The sequence below is a fragment of the Aulonocara sp. 'chitande type north' Nkhata Bay genome, linkage group LG4, assembly GCF_057382095.1.
Source record: "Aulonocara sp. 'chitande type north' Nkhata Bay isolate Kocher_YH1m ecotype deep benthic linkage group LG4, A_spYH_male_GT1.1, whole genome shotgun sequence".
NCBI lineage: Eukaryota > Metazoa > Chordata > Actinopteri > Cichliformes > Cichlidae > Aulonocara > Aulonocara sp. 'chitande type north' Nkhata Bay.
The window spans coordinates 35,575,341-35,594,191 of NC_141347.1; the positions used below are offsets into that span (position 1 = coordinate 35,575,341).

The following is an 18,851-nucleotide window of genomic DNA, read 5'->3' on the forward strand; positions in this document are numbered from 1 at the left end:
TGCGATAATGAGTCCGTGTACATCAATGGATCCTAAATGCATTTTAAATGGCACAAAATACAAAAGAAATGCTCTCACTAACAACATGCACATTGATTATTATGTTTTGCAATAAAGTAAAACGTGATGCAAAAAAAGTTTTACTTATAAATTTTTTTGTCCAAACACAAAGAGACAAAATTCCCGAGAAGCTTCATTGTTTGGTCATTTCACCTGCATCAACACAACGCCAGAAACGCTGACTCTCACCTCGAGGTGGTTTTCTAAATGATTGCCTACTAGGATATTCTGCAGTAACAGAAGTCGTAAAGTCCAGGAATTACATTAAACACTTGGCTTTCCATCAATCTGATTCCACGAGTCAGTCTTTCGCTCTTGCACCGATGGACGGTAGTTTGTCCGTTTCACAGATTGCAACAGCAGCGAGAGGGCTGGACAGCATCAGATCACGGGAGGAGACAGCTGAATGACAATGAAGACAACAAGACAGGAAGTGCTGGCACTAGCTAGTTAGCAAAATAAAAGTATTGCCTACTTGTGAATCTGCGTGGAAGGGGACTGCTTTATCACATGGATGAAAGCACTGCAAGTTACAAAGACAAAAGCATTCAGTAGTACAAGGGGGGATACAACAGAAGTAAAGCCTTCAAGGAGGAGACTGAACTTGTGATCACAACAAAACTTTGAAATTAAATTATCCTAAAACTGCTACAGGAAACAGGTGTTTGTGACTTATAGAAAAAGATCAGGAGCCATGCTGGAGCAAACGTGTCCCTTCATCTTCCCAGTGGCTCGGGCCCTGCTGGTTTTCATTTTGCCAGAGCTCTGCATGCACAAGTATGACATTTAAGTAAAAGTCACTCAAGTATTAAAAATGGATGTGCCCATGTTTGGCTCTCATTAAAGACAGAGGTCTGTGTTAAGACAGATATATCAGTATTCATGTCCACGGCCCTCCATATGTCAGGGGAAGGACGGCTTGCGTTGAAGAAACAAGCATTCTGTTTGCAGAGCCGTGGACAAACGGCAAATCATATCAAAAGTATGAAACGCCGGGACGAGACGCTGATGCGAGGATGGCACTCCCGCTCGCCTCCCTCTCTCTCTGCCTTTGTGACTTTAGCCAAAGTCGTCTCCTAATCAACTTTCAAATCGTCAATGTGAAGGTTATAGTAGCACCTTTCCACAGAGGTGCAGATAAACCTGCCTCCATCAACATTCCTGTCAGTGGCTGCAGGTCAGGCTGATACGATATCCATGGCCTTATTCCAAGCCTGCTTTACCGCTGCTGCCACCGTCACGTCAATTTCAGCCCAGGAGGAAGTCGAATGCCCTCTAAGAGTGCCTATTCAACAGCAGGAGAGATGCTTTTTAATTGCCTGCTACGGCGCGGGACAGGAAGACAGTGTGCAATCACGCCTGCAGGTCTTTGAAGAATTGAGGGCGGTGATAAAACTGTTTTAAAGTCCTGTAACTTTAGCACAGCGTGAAGGCGTTTGTTTGCACCCATTCTTGTTAATAACGGATGAAGAGTGCTGAATGCGCCTGTCAGTAAAGACTGCAGTCTGCCCTCAGCTCATTTTGTTTTACTCGGCTTTCCAAGAAAAGACAACTGCCGGCTGTCACATGTCAACATCTGTCTCCTCACGCCTGTCAGATGTCAATATCTGTCTCCTCACGCCCAATCCACTTATTCATAAACGTGACAATTTGCAGTGTTTTGAAAGGAGCATTGCAAAAAAAAAAATTGGCATTTAAAGGAAGATACAATCCCTCACAACTTAGGGTTGGGGGTTTTTGGACTTGGTTTGGATTAAGTTGTTGCCTCTACAAAGAAACAAAACTGCTCAGCCCACACATTTCCATACAGACTATAAATAGTCCCTGATAGACTGGCTGGGATTATGTTTCATTTACATTTTTAATTTTAGAAAACAACCCTCTAAATTCTGTATAAACACCGACTGACATACAGAACCAAAAAATAAAGACATATCTCAATTTTTCCCTCATTATCAGATTATCTGCTGATTATTTTCATCTATTATGGCCCAAAAAATCAACTCAAATTTAATTTATAATCATATAAAATGACAAGAGACAAACACACTGTTCAGCACACCATGTGTGTACCTCAGTGACGAGTGTTTCCTAACAGTTATATCAGTCCTCAGGTGTTTGCATGAATTAGAATTAGAAAGCCTTGACCTGCAACCAGGGTGTGATCAGTGTGTACGTATGTCTACGATCAAAGTGCTGTATGTGTTTGTTTGAATGAGATTTTGACTTTTAAGCTGGGTTTAGACTCCATTACATTGAGTTCATGTTTCATTTCCCACAACAGTTTTCTCCCTTCTGTTATGCTGACTGGTTAGAGCAAAGAGACGTCTGCTATCGGAGTCAGGGGTTAAGTTTTTGTTTTTTCTACCACTCAGTCCAGCCTGCTGTGTCTAGTTTACTTTTTTCAGGAAACTGGGAACGCGCATTTGTGTCTTCACGTATTGATTATTGTAACTAGGGCTGGGTATCGTCACTGATTTCTAGAATCGATTCGATTCACAAGGTCCCGAATCGATCAGTTTTATTACAGACACAGCGTTTTGAATTTTGCATAATTTTAAAAAATTAGGTTTTCTTTTCGGAAATAAGTAAAAGGAAAAAACAGCGGAGGGAGGGAGGGGGAGAGAGAGAGAGAGCTGTGCATGAAGTGTGATTTTATCGTGGTGGAAGTTCGGTCAATAATGTTTGGAGAGAGTTAAAACTAACAGCTTTAGAATCGGCGCAAAAAGGGCGTGAACACAAAGCTCGACCCGCCGACGCATCAGAATCAGCGAGCTGTCGGCTTTCAGCCCGACCGTGTCCGTGCCGTTGGGTGAGAAAGGCGACATCTCACTGATTCTGATGCGTCGGCGGGTCGAGCTTTGTGTTTACGTCTTTGTGAAGAATCTGTGTTCCTGTTTGGTGGTTTTCGAAATTTTGTGAGGTTTAACCTGAGATTCTGGCGTTTCTGGCAAAATAAATTTATATTAAAAAATCGATTCAGGATTTTAATGAATCGATATCACGTTATCCAAGCCAGAATCGATTTTAATCGATAAATCGATTATCAAAACCCACCCCTTGTAACGCTTTAAAATCAGGGGTGGGCAATTCCAGGCCCCGAGGGCCGGTGTCCTGCAGGTTTTAGATCTCACCCTGGGTCAACACACCTGAATCACATGATTAGTTCGTTACCAGGCCTCTGGAGAACTGCAGGAGCTAATTTAGCCATTTAAATCAACTGTGTTGGTTCAAGGACACATCTAAAACCTGCAGGGACACCGGCCCTCGAGGCCTGGAGTTGCCCACCCCTGCTTTAAATGGACTGGCACCTTCATACCTCTCCGACCTCTTACACCTTTATGTTCCATGCCGTGCTCTACGATCTCAGGACTCTGGCCAGAGCCAGAAAAAAGACAGCTGGAGAGCTTTTTCTTTTCGTGTCCCGTTCTTGTGGAACAACCTCCCTCAAGATATTAGGCAGGCATGCTCTGTGGAGGTTTTTAAAACTAAGGTGAAGACACATTTCGTAATTCTTTGCCTTTTAGTTTTTAAATTCTTACTGTTTTTGACTTGTATTGTGTTTTACTTGTACTGCTATTTATCCCTTTTATTTATTCATCTTTTTAGTTTCAGATAGCTGTATAGCACTTTGTTTGAAAGTGCTTTATAAATAGTTATTACTACAACTCGACGCAGCAGCGCAGTGTCCCTGCAGCTGCAAAGAGCCAAACATTCAGAAGGTTTTATATTTATGATACCGATTTGGTGATTTAAGAATACGATATTATTATAGAATGTAATATTTCAGACACATTAAAGTTAAAGACATTTCTCCAACTTTTGTTGTGTGCAGATTTTTATTTGGTTTTTGTCCGTGGGGAAGTTGCAGGTTGCCTTTTGGTGGCCTAACGATGCAACACTCACAGCTCAGTTTAGTTTAAACTTTCATCTATCAGCTGTTATAAATGCAGACATCAACAGATTAGCAAACAGGGAATATTGGCTGATAAATAAAGCCTGCGCTGCACTTTTTCAGTGAACCCCACCTGACTCCATTAGCATCAGTTTTTCAGTGTGTTAAATGTAAAGTTTTACCTTCATTCTGAAAAATTATCTGAACCACACGCTGGGTTGGAGTTTGGATTTTTTATATTTGTATATTTTTCCAGCACCTTTGAGTGACTTCATGAGTGAACATGAGATTCTAATGAAAAACATATTTCTATATGCACACTGTTAAAAACAAAGTGCAACCAAATTAACGTTTAAACATCGAGGCCCACTCCACAAATGCCACAATCCAACTATATTTTTCTATAAGCAAATTTGAGCATGAGTATAACAGGACATATCATCCGTTCAATAAAACGCACCAATTTAATGTCTTTGATGTGGAGGAACAGAAGCAAGCGTCAGTACTCTGGATGTTTAAAGCTGATAATTCATTGGAGAAACTGGAGGAGTCGATGCTTTTTTCAGGTTTGTTGCTTTGTTGTCTGTTAGTCTTGTGATGGACAAGCTATCAGCCAATGTGCACACCTTGGATGTGTGCTTGGACGCTTTCTCATGTCTTTGTGACCCAGAGGAGTCGCTCCCTACTGGCCATTAAACAGAATGCAGGGTTAAAGCCCTTTAAGATGTCTACAAGAACAATGTTTGAATTTTTATTGACCCAAATATTAAAAAGTCAGTGCCTGCTTATTAAAACTGCATGACTGCAACAGATGAGAAGTGGATGAAGTGGACAGGAAGGTGGTGAGCAGGTAGAAGCTGAGCGGGTCGGCGTAATCGGGATAGAGAAAAGGGCTCCGTCTCTTTCCTCGACCAGCACGTGTTGGGCTAATTCGTTTCTGATTAGAGTGACTGGGCTGCTTCTCACCACATGAGGGAGAGAGACGAGGAGAGAAAACTCATTTCCTTATTACCAGTCGATAGCTGCCCGTGTTTCACCTGCATGGAGTCGTTTCGTGGTGGGAAAGGTCGTCAGCCAGCCTCGTTTTTTTTTTCTTCTTTTAAGCACATTAACCAAGCAGAACAGGCGAGTGAGTGACGAGCAGACTGTACGGAGCGCACTGCAGCTTTAACAGCATGAGCTGCATGACAGCATGCATGAGTGCGTTCACACGTGTGGGTGTGAACATGAGCCGAGCGGATGTGTTACACTGAGCGTGTGCCAAGTGCTCCACCTGCTGCCGAAACGCTGAAGGACAGAGCGTGTCAGCGCAACGATGTTGTCGGAGCTTCGACCTTTTGCTGTTCCTTTACTCCTGCAACAACAGGGATGCTGCAGACTGTGGAGGCACCCGCGCCGAGTGAAGAAGAGCTGGCTGGATTAATGCAAGCGGACAAGAGGAGCAAGGAGACGAGGAGACGAGAGCTCCGATATGAGCCTCGAGGCTTTGTCTGTCTCCGGTTGAAGGTGATTCTGCCTTTAATTCAACAGCAAAACTTCACAGAGAACTCATTAGCCCCAAATCATTCAGGAATTTGCCACAAGTGCAGGTTACCCTCACTCACCTACTCACCCACCCACAAGCAAGGCAGAGAGATTAACAACCTTGATAGGGTCTCAAACAGGTAATTAAAACCAGAGGCAGTTTTTCCATTTATAATTACATCCAATTAAACTGCCAGCAGTCTTCCTTTTGTAAATGTGAGCACCGGACATTAAAAAAATTATCCCACACAACCCTCACTACTCCTCCATATAAATGTTACGCGTGGCTAATGATGGCGACGTCGAAAGTTAATTGAATAATGGCTGAATAATGGGCAGAGAGAGGAGGTGAAGAAGGAGCTGGAGGCGAGAAGATTATTACCTTTGTTGAAGAACATGGAGGCCATCTGACCCATCTCAACCCGCTCCATGATGTCAAAATGATCGGCCTGCCCTGATCTCTCTGTGAAGACAGGAAGCAGACGACGGGAGTAAAGACACCTCGTGCAAGGAGTCAGATAAGCCCAGACTGAGATGTCTATCTATCTATCAAAAAAAAGTGTCTTTATACTTGCTACAAATTTACTACATTTATTTAAAGAATTCACATTAAAGCATTTTAACAAATGTAACTTTTTCTCAGGAAATGCCAGAAATGATGATAATTATACTCGGAGGCTGTTCCACCTTGTTTCATTTGCCAAATTGTGAAAATCTGAAAAATATTTAATATAAAATCGCATAAAACTGACAATTTTTGTTTGATAAATGACAAAGTCTAAAATTCATGTCGTTAGCCAGTCATTGGAGCACTTGCTGTGTCTCTAATGTTTGATGTGAATATTAACTTGTCTGTAGCTGCACTGCTGTCATGTGACTTGCTGATTGGATAACTACATGAGTAAGAGGAGCCTGAGCCGGCACACCTCGACTTCAGAGCCTGGATCCGGAGCACGATGAATTTGTGATATATTAAGTCTATACATGTCTCACAGTTCTTCATTTCTGAATTTTATGTGCATTTGTGAACACTTCCTGCAAAATGAGCAATTTTGGAAAATTGCTTAAAGGTAAACTGTGCTAAGCAAGCCATGCACATACATCTGTAACGTGTAATAAAGCCCTCGGCGAGCGTATTTGTAGAGGTGAAACCTTACAATGAGAGAGAAACCTGAACTAAGTGCGTGGTCTTGATGTAAGACTACATCTTCTTTCCTATTTTTCTAAAGAGAGCGACACTCACGAACAGACAAGATGGGCCTCGTCTCCGGCTCCGATCGACCCCGGCACGTGACCTCGTCGTCGTCTGAATACTCGGACGTGGAGTCGCTGTTCTCGACCTGCTGAGGACGACAGGAGGAAAGCGTGACTTCCTGTTTTCCTCATTTCTAAACACAAACAATCAGCAAACAGCTGCAGCAGAGGAAGGTAACATCTGGAAACTACAAGCAGCAGCTGGGAAACCCCGTGGAGGACGGAGGCAATCGCGTGCCCACAGAGTCTCTGCAGATTAGCGTCAATTAGGTGTCAATGATGAGGTGAGTGACATAGGGACAAAGATCGGACGAGGAGTGACAAACAGCAGCTACATGGCCCGCCTTACAGCGCCAATCACAACTTAACTAAGAGTTCAACAAACACCAGACTGCAGGATGTGAACCCGCCTTTTAAAAGATGGTAAATTAGTTTCTTGGACTCCAACCTTGATTTTAGCCTCACCTCACAGGTTTTAGGCTGTTTTCACACCGACACACTTTGTTTGCTCAGGTTCAAATCAGGGATTTTTGTAAAGTCGTTTTTCCTGTGGTTTAATTTGTTTTCATACAAAAAAAATAAAAATCTCCAAGTAAGCCAAAATCTTCGGTACAAACCATCTGAGAACATTTAACGTGGCTATTGGTCAGATGTGTCAGAGGCAACAAGAGTAAATACAGGAAGGAGGACAGAAACCACCTCTTCTACCACAGTCTGCACCCCAGTGTAATAACCGTGTTCACAGATTATAGCATCACTCGGACCACCTGACCCTCCTCCTGATGGCTCCCAGATCTTAAAATTAAAACAAAAGGAGGGTCACATGTTTTTCAGTAACCACCTCAAAGCTTTTAAACATCCCACTGCTTCATAGCAAACAACGACCTATTCACTCAAACTGCAATTCAGATAAATTAAAGACAACCACAAACATAAAATGTACATAAAACAAAAGCAGACTGGATAAAAGGCATCCGTGTAATGGATAAAAACAGGTGCAGTCACAGTGCTAACTGTGCTGATTTAAAACGATTAAACGGGATTAAACAGCTTCTGCAGATTGTGTAGAAAAGAATCTGTTTCAATATTAACCTGATGATTTTCAATAGTCAGGCCAAACATTTATTATCCTTCCTGAAACTCTGAACACTATGACATGTTAATTCAGTTACAGTCCTCCTAAAACACCAGCAGAGGGCAGTCATGGCTCCCTCCAGGCAGGCCTGTACGCCTCCCATACTAAACCAGATCACTCCTGCTGGGAGGGCTCCTCTTTAATACCTCAGGTAATGAAAAGTAATTGATTGATAACAGCTGGTGGTGTCTGACAGTTTTCTTTGCCTTGAAAATGAATCCCTTTGAATTCTTAAATGTTCAGACAAAAAAATAAATTTAAAAGAAACCCTTTTGAGAGTTTCACAATTTAGCCTCCAGTGCACTGCCAGACTGCCAGAATCATTTTAAGCTTTGGTATTTAATGGCAGTTGGCGGGAGCACAGGTAGATTCAAGCAACAACATTTTTGTGTGTAGCACCACAAAAGAGCCGTGTCCTCAAAAACTGTACTTCAAACTCAGTCCTCCTCAAATACATAAAACACTTTAACCCACAAAGTCACAGTGACGACAGGTGCTGCGTACGCTTCGTCATATTTCCTCGTCTTAGCTTTCGGGAGACGTTCGTTTGTCCCGTTATCGCTGTCTCTCTCCGCCTTTCTTTTCGACACTGTTAAATATTTTTTGGAGAGTTTGTTTACTGCACTTTATCTCCTGCTCTGTGCTGTGTGTGTGCACGTGCTCAGTGCAAAAAACCCTGCCACCTACTGTAGCGGATGTGCAATCACACTCTATTCTAGTACAGCAAAGAAAGCATGCTCCCCGGGGTCACACGCTCCCCCTCTGGCATCGCACCCCACTGTTTGAGAAAGGCTGCAATAAGGGATCTGTGCTGACTTAAAGCTGGGAACGTATGGACTTTACACCTGCTGTTATCATTAACCCTCAAAAACATATAATATAAAGAGGTTAAACATATCACAGCTTATATCCATCCACCAATTATTTTTAGTGAAATCATTTAACAATATGTTAACTGGCACTCATTCTCTCTCCTTCCAAACTGGCTGACAAAGGTCAAACGTATGTCCTGTGTTCAGTGTTAGAGTTTAAATACAGTGCACAAGACAGCTGAAGGATGGAAGCAAGAGTGAAAGGAGAGGTTTACAAGACAGAAGTGCGACCGGCTGTGATGTATGGTGTGGAGATGGTGGCACTGGGAGGAAGACGGGACACCGAGCTGAAGATGTTCACGTTCATTGGACTCAGCAGGATGGACAGGATTAGAAATGAGTCCATCAGAGGGACAGCTCAGAGTCAGAGAGGCTGAGAGGGTTTGGACATGTGCAGAGGAGGAGGGTGGACATACTGGACGAAGGATGCTGAGGATGGAGCTGCCAGGCAGGAGGAGAAGAGGAAGACCACAGAGAAGATTCATGGATGCAGTAAAGGAGAAGATGCACAGGGTTGGTGTGACAGAGGAGGATGTGCGACCCCTGAGGGACTGAAAAATGAAGCTGATGCTAAAGTACAGTTTATATAAGCTTTCTGGAGTGTTTTTGAAAACAAAGATCTCCCTTGCTGAGTGCTCGGGTGGATGAACTTCATCAGTATTTAATTAGCGTGTTGCTTGGCACTAATTAGCAGGTGTCTGTTTGTGTCGGACATCCATAAGAACTGTTAGAGCGCCACCTCTCATTCAGATACGGTAACTTTCAAAAAACCAACATGGTGGCGTCCAAATCAGTGGCGCTGAGTCAGTGGGTGACACTTACATATGTGATGTCAAATCATGACAAACATGCACCGGTGCAAACTAAAGAGCAGGTAATGGTGACTGACTGCTCTCTGGTTTTTGCTAAATAAACTCATTTTGAACCTGATGGGGTTTTTTGTGTTTTTGTTTTAAAAAGCGTATATTGTTGTTAAGAGGCTTCACTCATGCAGAGGGAAATAAAGTGTTGAGCAGCTCTCCCGTTTCCATTAGATGGAGGGAAAATGCTGAGCAGCACAGCAGCCATGAATCACGGCTGAGTGTTTGAGGCTCAGTTCGAGCCGAGCTATTGTCCTCGGGCTCATAACTCCTCGACTGGAAACCCACAGGCATTAAGCAAGATGACTTCTGTACCCAGGGAGAAACAAAAAAGCAAAGGCCGAGCCATTTGGAGTACACCAAGATTTTTTTTCTAAGGCAAAGTAAAAATGATTTAAGACTCTGTTGTTTCCTCTGGTAATCAGTATCGTTCTACACCGACGGCTTCATCCAAATTGGGTTTCTTATAGACGAGTGGCAAGAGGCGCATTTCACTTCTGCTAGGATTGGGCAATAAAACAACAACAGCCCCCTAAATAAAAAAAATACAGCTTCCCTTTTAAAAGAGAGAACTTTCAGGCTTTAAGCTTTAAATATTCTACAGTCAAGTGATTTTTACTGGGAGTGAAATGAAGACAGTCACCGGATCTATAAAGAAGGTCCAAATGTCCGTGTGGTGATAAACTCAAATAAGGAAGACGTCAGTCGTGTTTAAAGGTTACAAACCTCTATAGTCAGACTGCCGTTCTCATTCTCGAGTCAAATGACTGCACAGTACAGTGGACACTTTAATCTTCATAGCAGCGCTATAAGATGTGGTGAAGCTGTTTTCTCTGCATTTGGCATCACAGTTACAAATGTCACCTGTGTCTGCTCGAGTAGAGCCAAATCCTCAATCTAAAGAGAAGAGTAGGGTTCCTGCATCATGTCAAAAGTCTAAACGGATGCAAATACCCAGAAAAACAGAAAACAGCACAGATTTCTGTCAAGGTGACAAAGCCTGAAGCTACAGTTACACTAAAGGAAAGAGTGGTTGTAGTCGTTGCTACGACCACAATCACTGCAACCGCAATGATCTTGCAGTCTCGTTTCTTTTAAATGGGAGCAGAACACAACAATAACACAAAGCTGGTCTGCTGTCAGTATGAATCGTAATTACATGCAGCCTTTCTGTAAAAATATGCAATAAATGTAACAGGGGGAAAAGAAAAATCAGTGAAAAACGCAAATCTGTTGCCATAATCGTCTCCGAGGCTACGTCCACATGCACACGGGTACTTTTGAAAACGCAGATTCTTCTATGCATTCGGGATTTTCATCCGCACATAAACAGCGTTTTGGGTCAATGAAATGGAGATTTTCAAAAATTCAGTTTTGGCGTTTAGGTGCGGACGAGAAAAACTGAGATTCATGCAACGTCTTATTCTTCTTCTAAATTTGATTAGCAGACTCGCGCAACGTCAAAGGCGTGTGCCGTTTTTGACACCGTGTGTGCCGTACACACAGCTACTGTCCTTCCATTTAAAAAGACGCAGGCATCAGGGTGAACTTCTACATTCAACACTCACAACCCAAATCCCAACGTCAGTTTTGAATAAATTTACTTTTTTTAATTAAATTGATGCATGCTGTTTGCATTTTGCTCATTCCTAAGTTGTGTGTCTGCACAACAGCCAAAATACTGTCTTTAGTTATTAACATCTGAAATGATGAACGCACTTGAAAAATAACACAAAATTAGCTGCCTGACCAGAAAAACTAAAACCTTTCAGCAGTACTTCAGGTTTAGTGGTGGCACAAACCCTCTTTACCCTTTTCCTCCCAGGCTTCTAGACTTCTGATTGGCCAACATTTAGTTTTTAGTGTTTACATGCGGACAGAGATATTTTTCCAAAACTGCACGTGTGGACGGGATTTAAAAAAAAAACAAAAACGGAAAATCTCAGTTTTCAAAAATACCCGTGCAAGTGTGGACGTAGCGTGACTGCACTCAGAGTCGCTGTAGTACGGTGATCACACTGAAAAATGGCACAAACGCTCGCCAACCTTGCAATTATATGAGAACAACTAGAATAAAACAGCTGGTAGTCAGCTGAGTCCATTGAAATTGAAAGCGGTCGCTGAAGGTTTAAGGTATTTCTCAACTCAAACTCAGGCGGACAAACTGCAAAAAAATTCAACGTAATCACTGAGCAACCACCAATTTTTCCTAGTCGCTAGGCAGTTCCCTCCTGATTTTACTCGATATGACTGAGACATTACTGGCTTTACATTATGCAGACCAAATGTGCAAGGAAGCGAATGCCTCCTCTGACTGCTGTTTTGTCTCTGGTGTCTTTCACTCTCAGTGTTTACTGTAAACATTTTACAACTTTATCGCTGTTCAAGTTCTGCTGCGTCAACGTGTCAGAATGAGACCTTAAGCAGACCTAAGAGCTCGAAACATCCCTGCACTGCTTTTAAACACTAAACATTACTTTCACCTTGCTGCAGGGTCGCAGCTCTGTTTGGCTAAGTGTCTTATTAAACTCCCCCTGACAGGGAGGAACATTTACTTCTTTAATATTTGGTTTGTCTGACACACATCCTCACAGCAAAGGGAGAGCGATCTGTCCAGCCCACATCTTATTAAAAAGGATATTTACATATAGAGTAAGAGCCTGCTCCTTCCGACACTTTATCATCTCACCTCTTCCTGCTCTCTCCTCTTCCAGCGCAGCTGAGCGTTGGCCGCTGCCATCGCCTCGATCACGAACGTGGTGGTCATGTAGCTGTAGAGGAGATGATAATCGAGTTAACAGGTCATATTTTTAATGACAGAGGAAAAAAAAAAGTCTGATCCATTATCAAATGGTGCTTTCACCAGCAGAAACCTTCATTTATTACGCCGCCGCAGGCTGGCGAAGAAAGGAAAGCACCAAGTTTCTGTGTATAACAAATGAGGGATTTATGAAAGCTTCAGATTAGAATAAGTTTAATGAAAATGGGTTTATAAAAAGGTTCATATTGTTAGGAAAAGCCTACACTGGGCCTTCCCTATAAACTTTCCATATTCGCAATGACAGATTGCAGAGTTTGGATGTAACATTCTCATATTTATGCTGGTTTGAGTGTAATCCCAACTCTGAAAAACTGATCCAGTATCAGTAACATTTCGTTGCTTGCAGGTATACACCAGCTACTAACATGAAGTGGAAGAAGCAAAGTTTTATACGCATTTATTTATTTGATCCTTATTTGCCCGGTGCGCTCCCTATAATTAAAATCTCTTTTTCAAAGCACACTGCCAAGAAAGCAAAAGGTTGCGAAAGCTATAAAATGAAGAGGCGCGATCAAGAAAATCAAAGCAAACAATTACAAAAAACCCCAAAACAAAGTCCAGCTCAGGAATAACGCGCTTGGAAACGGAGCTCTTCCAGGGAGATGAATGAACAGCTTTAGTGTGTTCTGCAGATTGCTCCATGACCAGAGTGCAGAGTGAGTTTGTTCTACCAAACAGTCACCAGAGAAATATATATACAACATGTAGAACATGAAATATTCTATACTGGGAGTAAAAAATGTTCACAACAAAACAAACCAAGACAAAAATAAAGCGATTCCCTCTAAAACATACTTCGGTGTCTCTGTGTATGAAACTGATGTCATCACCGTGATTATTTCGTTTTATTTCTCCACTCGCTCCTCTCATGTGTGAGTAGGATCGCTCAGCTTCCTGTCACTCATTTATTAATAAATCCCAATTCAGTTAAGTTATCCTGAATTATTGCATTTCTGTTATTTATTATTATTAGTTGGGTAACCAAACCCTGATCCGACCTTGCATTATAAAGAATTACTTCCAGTGTATTCCTCACTTCCTAATTCCAGCTAACCGGAGGCTAGTTGGCACCAGAAGCTACACATCCAGGTCCAGCGTGCTGAACTATGAAAGCTCCATCCTTTCTCAAATAAACTTCAGATCCCTGAGTTACCACCAACAACCACTGAAGCAATCTGTGCTCCACGCCACGACACTTTTGTTAATTAAATAGTCTTTATATATTTCTTAAATCAGATATTTTTCTACATAATAATCTGATTTTAGGGGTAAAATTTGGCAAGAAACACTCAGAACTACAAAAGAAATGTTCATTTGAAAACTCGACATAACTGACCCTGCACATAGTGTGCCAATAAAGCCTGAATAATTTCAGCGCCTGAGCATGTCTTTAATAAACATTGCTACTTCTTGCTGTGGGTTCACTGATAGGGACCAAAGGAAGTCCAGTGTCATGAAGTCATTTGAATGAGCACTTCTCATATTTCAGCTACAAGCCTCTCTCTCTTAAACTTAAATACCAACACGCATCTAAGATGTTTAGGCTACATCTGTAAATGGAAGATATATTTAAAAAACGAAAACAGGGCTGCACAATTTCACTTGATTACAATTTTGGCTTGTCTCAGTTAAATCAAGATAACTGACTGAAGGTGAGTGCTATCAATCTGTCTTTAAATCTCCACCTGGTGATGTGCCTGCATGTGCCAATCACAGCTCCTCCCTGCACCGTGCAGTTTTATGTTTCCAGTAAACAGTCTGAACCTGTAACGCTACATTAAAAGACGATACAAACACCAGACAAGAAACAAATCGAGAGCTCGTTCCTGGAAGCAGCTCAATCCTTCAGATTCAGGGCCAGCGATGTTAACCACGAACAAATCACACCCGGCATAATCATGCAGTCCTAACAGAAAGTAACCTGGACACAATAGAGTTTTTAAAATGTGCCGTGTTATTAGTGAAAGAGGAAGTAAAAGAAGGCCTACTGGGTGGCAAATATCAACCAAAGAAAGAAACCCACGTTTACCTGTGAATCCCAGACAGGAAAAAAAAGGCAGAGGTGGAAGTCAATGACTATTATTATTTAACTAAGATGGGATCAGAGCAACACTCACCTCATAAATCCTAAAAAGGTGATGAGGGCCAAGCTGACCACCCACCCAGCTTGAGCGAAGGCTTTGGGCATCGTCAGAGCTCCGGTCCCCACAATCAGGTTGAACATGTACACCAGCCCCACCTGGAGAGGAAACCACGGGAGGTAAAGACATGCACAGGCATGCTCCTGATAAATATTAACATTTATCACCGCACAAGCTTTTCATTTCACCTCTGCTGACCCCATCTCTCCACAGACATCCAATATTTTTTACTATTGTATAATAATATTAGAAAATATTATTAGAAACTATTAATGATTTACTAAAAGCCTTTTTCCTCAAGTGCAAATCCTCAGGCACCAGAGTATCCGGTGCTCCTTGGCACCCGGGCTGATACAGATCAAGCTACTTGGGTGGAAGAATGGGCCAGTGCCAAGGGAGACAGTAGGGCTTAATTGGGCAGCACTTACACTATCGGATAGCTGAGTGCTTTAATCATTCAAGGATTTTACTTCCTGGAAAAAGAAAAAAAAACCAAAAACAGAAAATCATCTGACCAGCAGAGCTGACTCTTTGTGGCAAAGTCATGCTGAAGTAAGCAAAGTCAGGGTATGTACTGAGCTGTCGAACTGAGTAAAGACGCCTGACGTGACAAAAAGAAGAAAAGAGGACGTAGAAGGATCTTTTAAGCTTCCTCTTTATTTATCATTGCACTTTCACACACAAAACTTATTTTTACAAACAGACTTCATCAGCTATTTTCACTAAAAGTCATCTCAAGACCCTTCGTTTGTAAGAAAATTAGAGAGAGAACCAAAAAAATGAAATGATCCCCTGCGAGCAGCACTTGGTGACTGTGGAGAGGAAGAACTCTATTTTAATATCAAGAGACAGCCAGTAGAAGCAGGATCAACCAAAGGGGGGAGAAAAACGTTGCATACAGTGAACATGAACAACAACTAGTAAATATAACTACAAGCCTGCAGTCTGAGAGTGAAGCTAGTACTCTCACTGTGGTATTTTCAATCAACTGAAGACTTTTCAGAGAGCTTTTAGGAAAGCCTGATAATAAGGAAGCACAACAGTCGATCCTAAAAGTATCATGGATACATTTCTGAGGCAACTTGACACAGACGTGTCCTAACTTTATGAAGTATTTAACGTGGTTGTTCAGCTCACAGGGTTCCGGGTTTCTGAATGTCAGGGGTTCAATCTTATTTTTAACCCTCTCTGCTTCGAAGAGCTTTGTTCAAACAAGTTCCAAGGTTGGCAATAAAGCAACAATACTGCAACTACAGCATTTTCAAAGAGGCCAGTCAGGTGGTTAAGCATGTGCCTGACCTTAAAAGGAGCTCTGACAAAGACGACAGCTGCGGCTTTTTAATCGGGATTTTAACCTCAGCAGTTTCAATCTGCTATTTTTTTTGCCACTTGTTTTGCACATATTCAACTCTGTATATTTTATAATTATTATTATTATTTTTTTTTTTTTTTTTTTTACTATTTAATTTGTAAAAATGTGTATACACACACACACACACACACACACACACACACACACACACGTAGGAAAATATTTAGTATACACATCCAGAAATGCATACACTATTATATATTTTACATATATTTATTAGTTTCAGGTTGGCCATTCTTGTATTTTGCTCGTTTGTGTTGTTGTGTTTGCACATCTCTGTTGCTTGTGGGGCTCGCACACAAGAATTTCACTCGCATGTGCTGTGCCAGTGTGCCTGCACATGTGATGTGACAATAAAAGTGATTTGATTTGATTTGATTTAAAGCTAATTCTTCTAAAATTTGAAAGATCATTGCTTTCCAGTCTTTGGTTCCTACAGTGACACCATCACACACTAATGTCCTCTAATTTTCTATCCAGGTCAAGTAAATCATTCCCTGGCCGTCACATAGCTGCTGTGTTACTCTTTCTTTGAAAACACTTTTAATTAAATTAAACTATCAGCACTGATTTTGTGTTTAGGTGTCCTCACAACCAGCACCATCTCTTAGCTCCTTTAGTGACTAAATGCATCAGCTGCTTTGGGACAGAAGTGACGAGAGCACAGCCACGCTTGGAAGTCAAACAATTTCCTTCGATTTTCCTCTTTTCATTGACAGGAAAGCTGTGACTAACACACCGTCCTTTGTTTCCTTTAAACTACAAATTACAACCAAAAGCAGCACAGTGTGGCAGCCTTTAGAGGTCATAATGTGCTGAACATTAAACGCCCTTTCATGTGTTCGTAACAGTGTGCTTTAGTAGGAGAGGCAGTTTTAAACCAGCAAGGGTGTGTTTTAAATATTCAAAGAGAGACTGGGAGATAACTCCTGCATGCTGGAAACTTACAAATGGAGAGTAGGGCTCTCCTGTGTCTGTAATCCCACCTGCCATGGTCGGTGACCCTGGTTCTCACCTCTCACCTGGACAGAAAGAAAAAGCAGTCAGGTAGCTTATGAAGCCTGTTGCGTTACTGCCATGATGATAACAATTATCTTTTCTTAAGTTTCAGGGGGAGTGTCATTCGAAGTGCTAAATCTTTTCTTACTTGCATGGAAACAAAAACCCGGTAACTTATCGTGTAATTTAGCATTTACCTTAACATTTCCATGAAGTACAAGCACAAAATCCAACCTGGGACATTAATTAACTTTTAGGAGCTGCTCTTTAATTCGGCAGAAATATGACGCGTTAAATCTGAAGGTTTGTGTTCAGTGTCACATGTCTTCTTCCAGCTGTCAGTGACAAAAACTGTACTGCCATAGTTCCTTTGAGCCATGGCCACAAATATGACCTACTAAACGTTAAGTATGTGTATCTTCGCTGGCCACTTTGCCTTCATTTAGTTGAGTTTATGTAATTTCAGAGAGCTGACATTTGCATGGCAACCGCTCATTCGGGAAGTATAACGTCAGACTAGCACATCTATCACGTTTGAATAACAGCATAAAATAATTACTAATAAAAATAGATAAATTCATCAAGTTATTCTGCAGATATCGAGCTGCCACAGAGCTGTCATTACTGGAAATGAAAGTAAACACTGCTCACCTCCCTCCTCTCTGGTTTGTGTTGCTAACTTAGCTGCTAAGCTAGCAGGATGCTCGGGACCAAATCCTCACTCACTAGCCGAAAAAAGCTCACTTTTCCAGTTCAGCCAGCACGGACTGGTTCGCCTTTATGTGGCAGCCTGGAAGTCGGTGTAAAGCGGGAAATAAAAACACATTTCCACAAAGAAATACGTCTCTAACACGGCGCTAACTTCAGCAGTAAACTAACCGAACCAGCTGAGGTGCTGGTTCGGTCAACCAGTCAAATAAAACTACCTCTGACGCAAGCACACATTTCCGTTACTGATTTTCAAAGTAAAGGCTTGTTTACCCTAGTTGCAAGGCAGCCCGTTGGCTGACCAAAGAAAGCTTTTATTTTGAACATTTTGCCCCATCTTATAATCGTTAACTTGACGACCCTACTGTAAAATCACGGTTGAAATTTGACTCCATGTTTTAGAGTTTAATATCACATATTAATTATATTTATTTTTTATGGTAACCTTTAGCTTATTCTGCCTCGCGTTTTAGAAATACATTTGATAAATTTGTCTATTTGAATTAGCCACAATTTATTACCCGCCTTTTCGGACTGTCAGGGTTATCAATATGAGCGACCCTTCTAGCGGCATGTACACGTGTACATGTCATATGACATATGGCATACCTGTCTGTGCCATAATAAAGCAGAGTCCCTGGGTCTTGGGCTCACACTGAAATCCCAGTGAATGAAATCCTTCTTTTATTGGCGTTTACAATTCTGGCATCAGACAAGTGAGATTTGGTGCAAAATTACCACGGATGCCAGCATGAACCAGCGCCCTTCTATAATAATCACATTTACTGGAGATGAGTTTATAAACGTGTCGCCTGACACAGTTGTTTTTACGTTATTTCAGTCCACAAACTGAGCTGAACCGGCACTTCCCTCTCAGGCATTTAAACACACCCTCAGCTGCAGAGGTGTTCAATGAAAAACGGTTGTAATCCTTCAGGTCCTCCTGTGTCTTAACAATCGAGCTGTGATTCTGATAAGTCTGTTAAACTACAGCCAGCTTCCCTTCCAGCAATATGATAGATTTTATTAATATTGTAGCTCAAGTCTATGGGCAGAAATCTGTGCCATCAGAAACTGAATTTGAATAAGTTCAATTTGAATTTGAATTGCTCCAATTGAATCTGAATTGTAACTTGAATAAATGCTTTTGAAAACTGAATTTGAATTAGTCTAATTTGAAATTGAATTTATGGTTTGAAAATGATCATCA

At 41.6% G+C, this 18,851-nt stretch overlaps 1 protein-coding gene across 2 annotated transcripts in view; it reads right to left on the minus strand.

Annotated features, from left to right (window-relative positions):
* The window catches only part of slc38a12 (solute carrier family 38 member 12), a 75,652-nt gene extending 57,798 nt beyond the window's left edge, over positions 1-17,854 (minus strand). Inside the window, exons 1-6 of one of the 2 annotated variants that reach the window (XM_086290149.1) lie at positions 17,585-17,854; positions 16,883-16,956; positions 14,539-14,660; positions 12,290-12,371; positions 6,723-6,819; positions 5,862-5,942 (exon numbers count right to left, since the gene is read on the minus strand). In XM_086290149.1, coding sequence (XP_086146275.1) covers positions 5,862-5,942; positions 6,723-6,819; positions 12,290-12,371; positions 14,539-14,660; positions 16,883-16,927 — 427 coding nt within the window. In that variant the 5' untranslated portion in view covers positions 16,928-16,956; positions 17,585-17,854. Of the gene's footprint in view, positions 1-5,861; positions 5,943-6,722; positions 6,823-12,289; positions 12,372-14,538; positions 14,661-16,882; positions 16,957-17,584 lie in introns of both variants that reach the window. The other variant, XM_086290148.1, reaches the window with a different exon arrangement.
* Between the last annotated feature and the right edge of the window lie 997 nt (positions 17,855-18,851).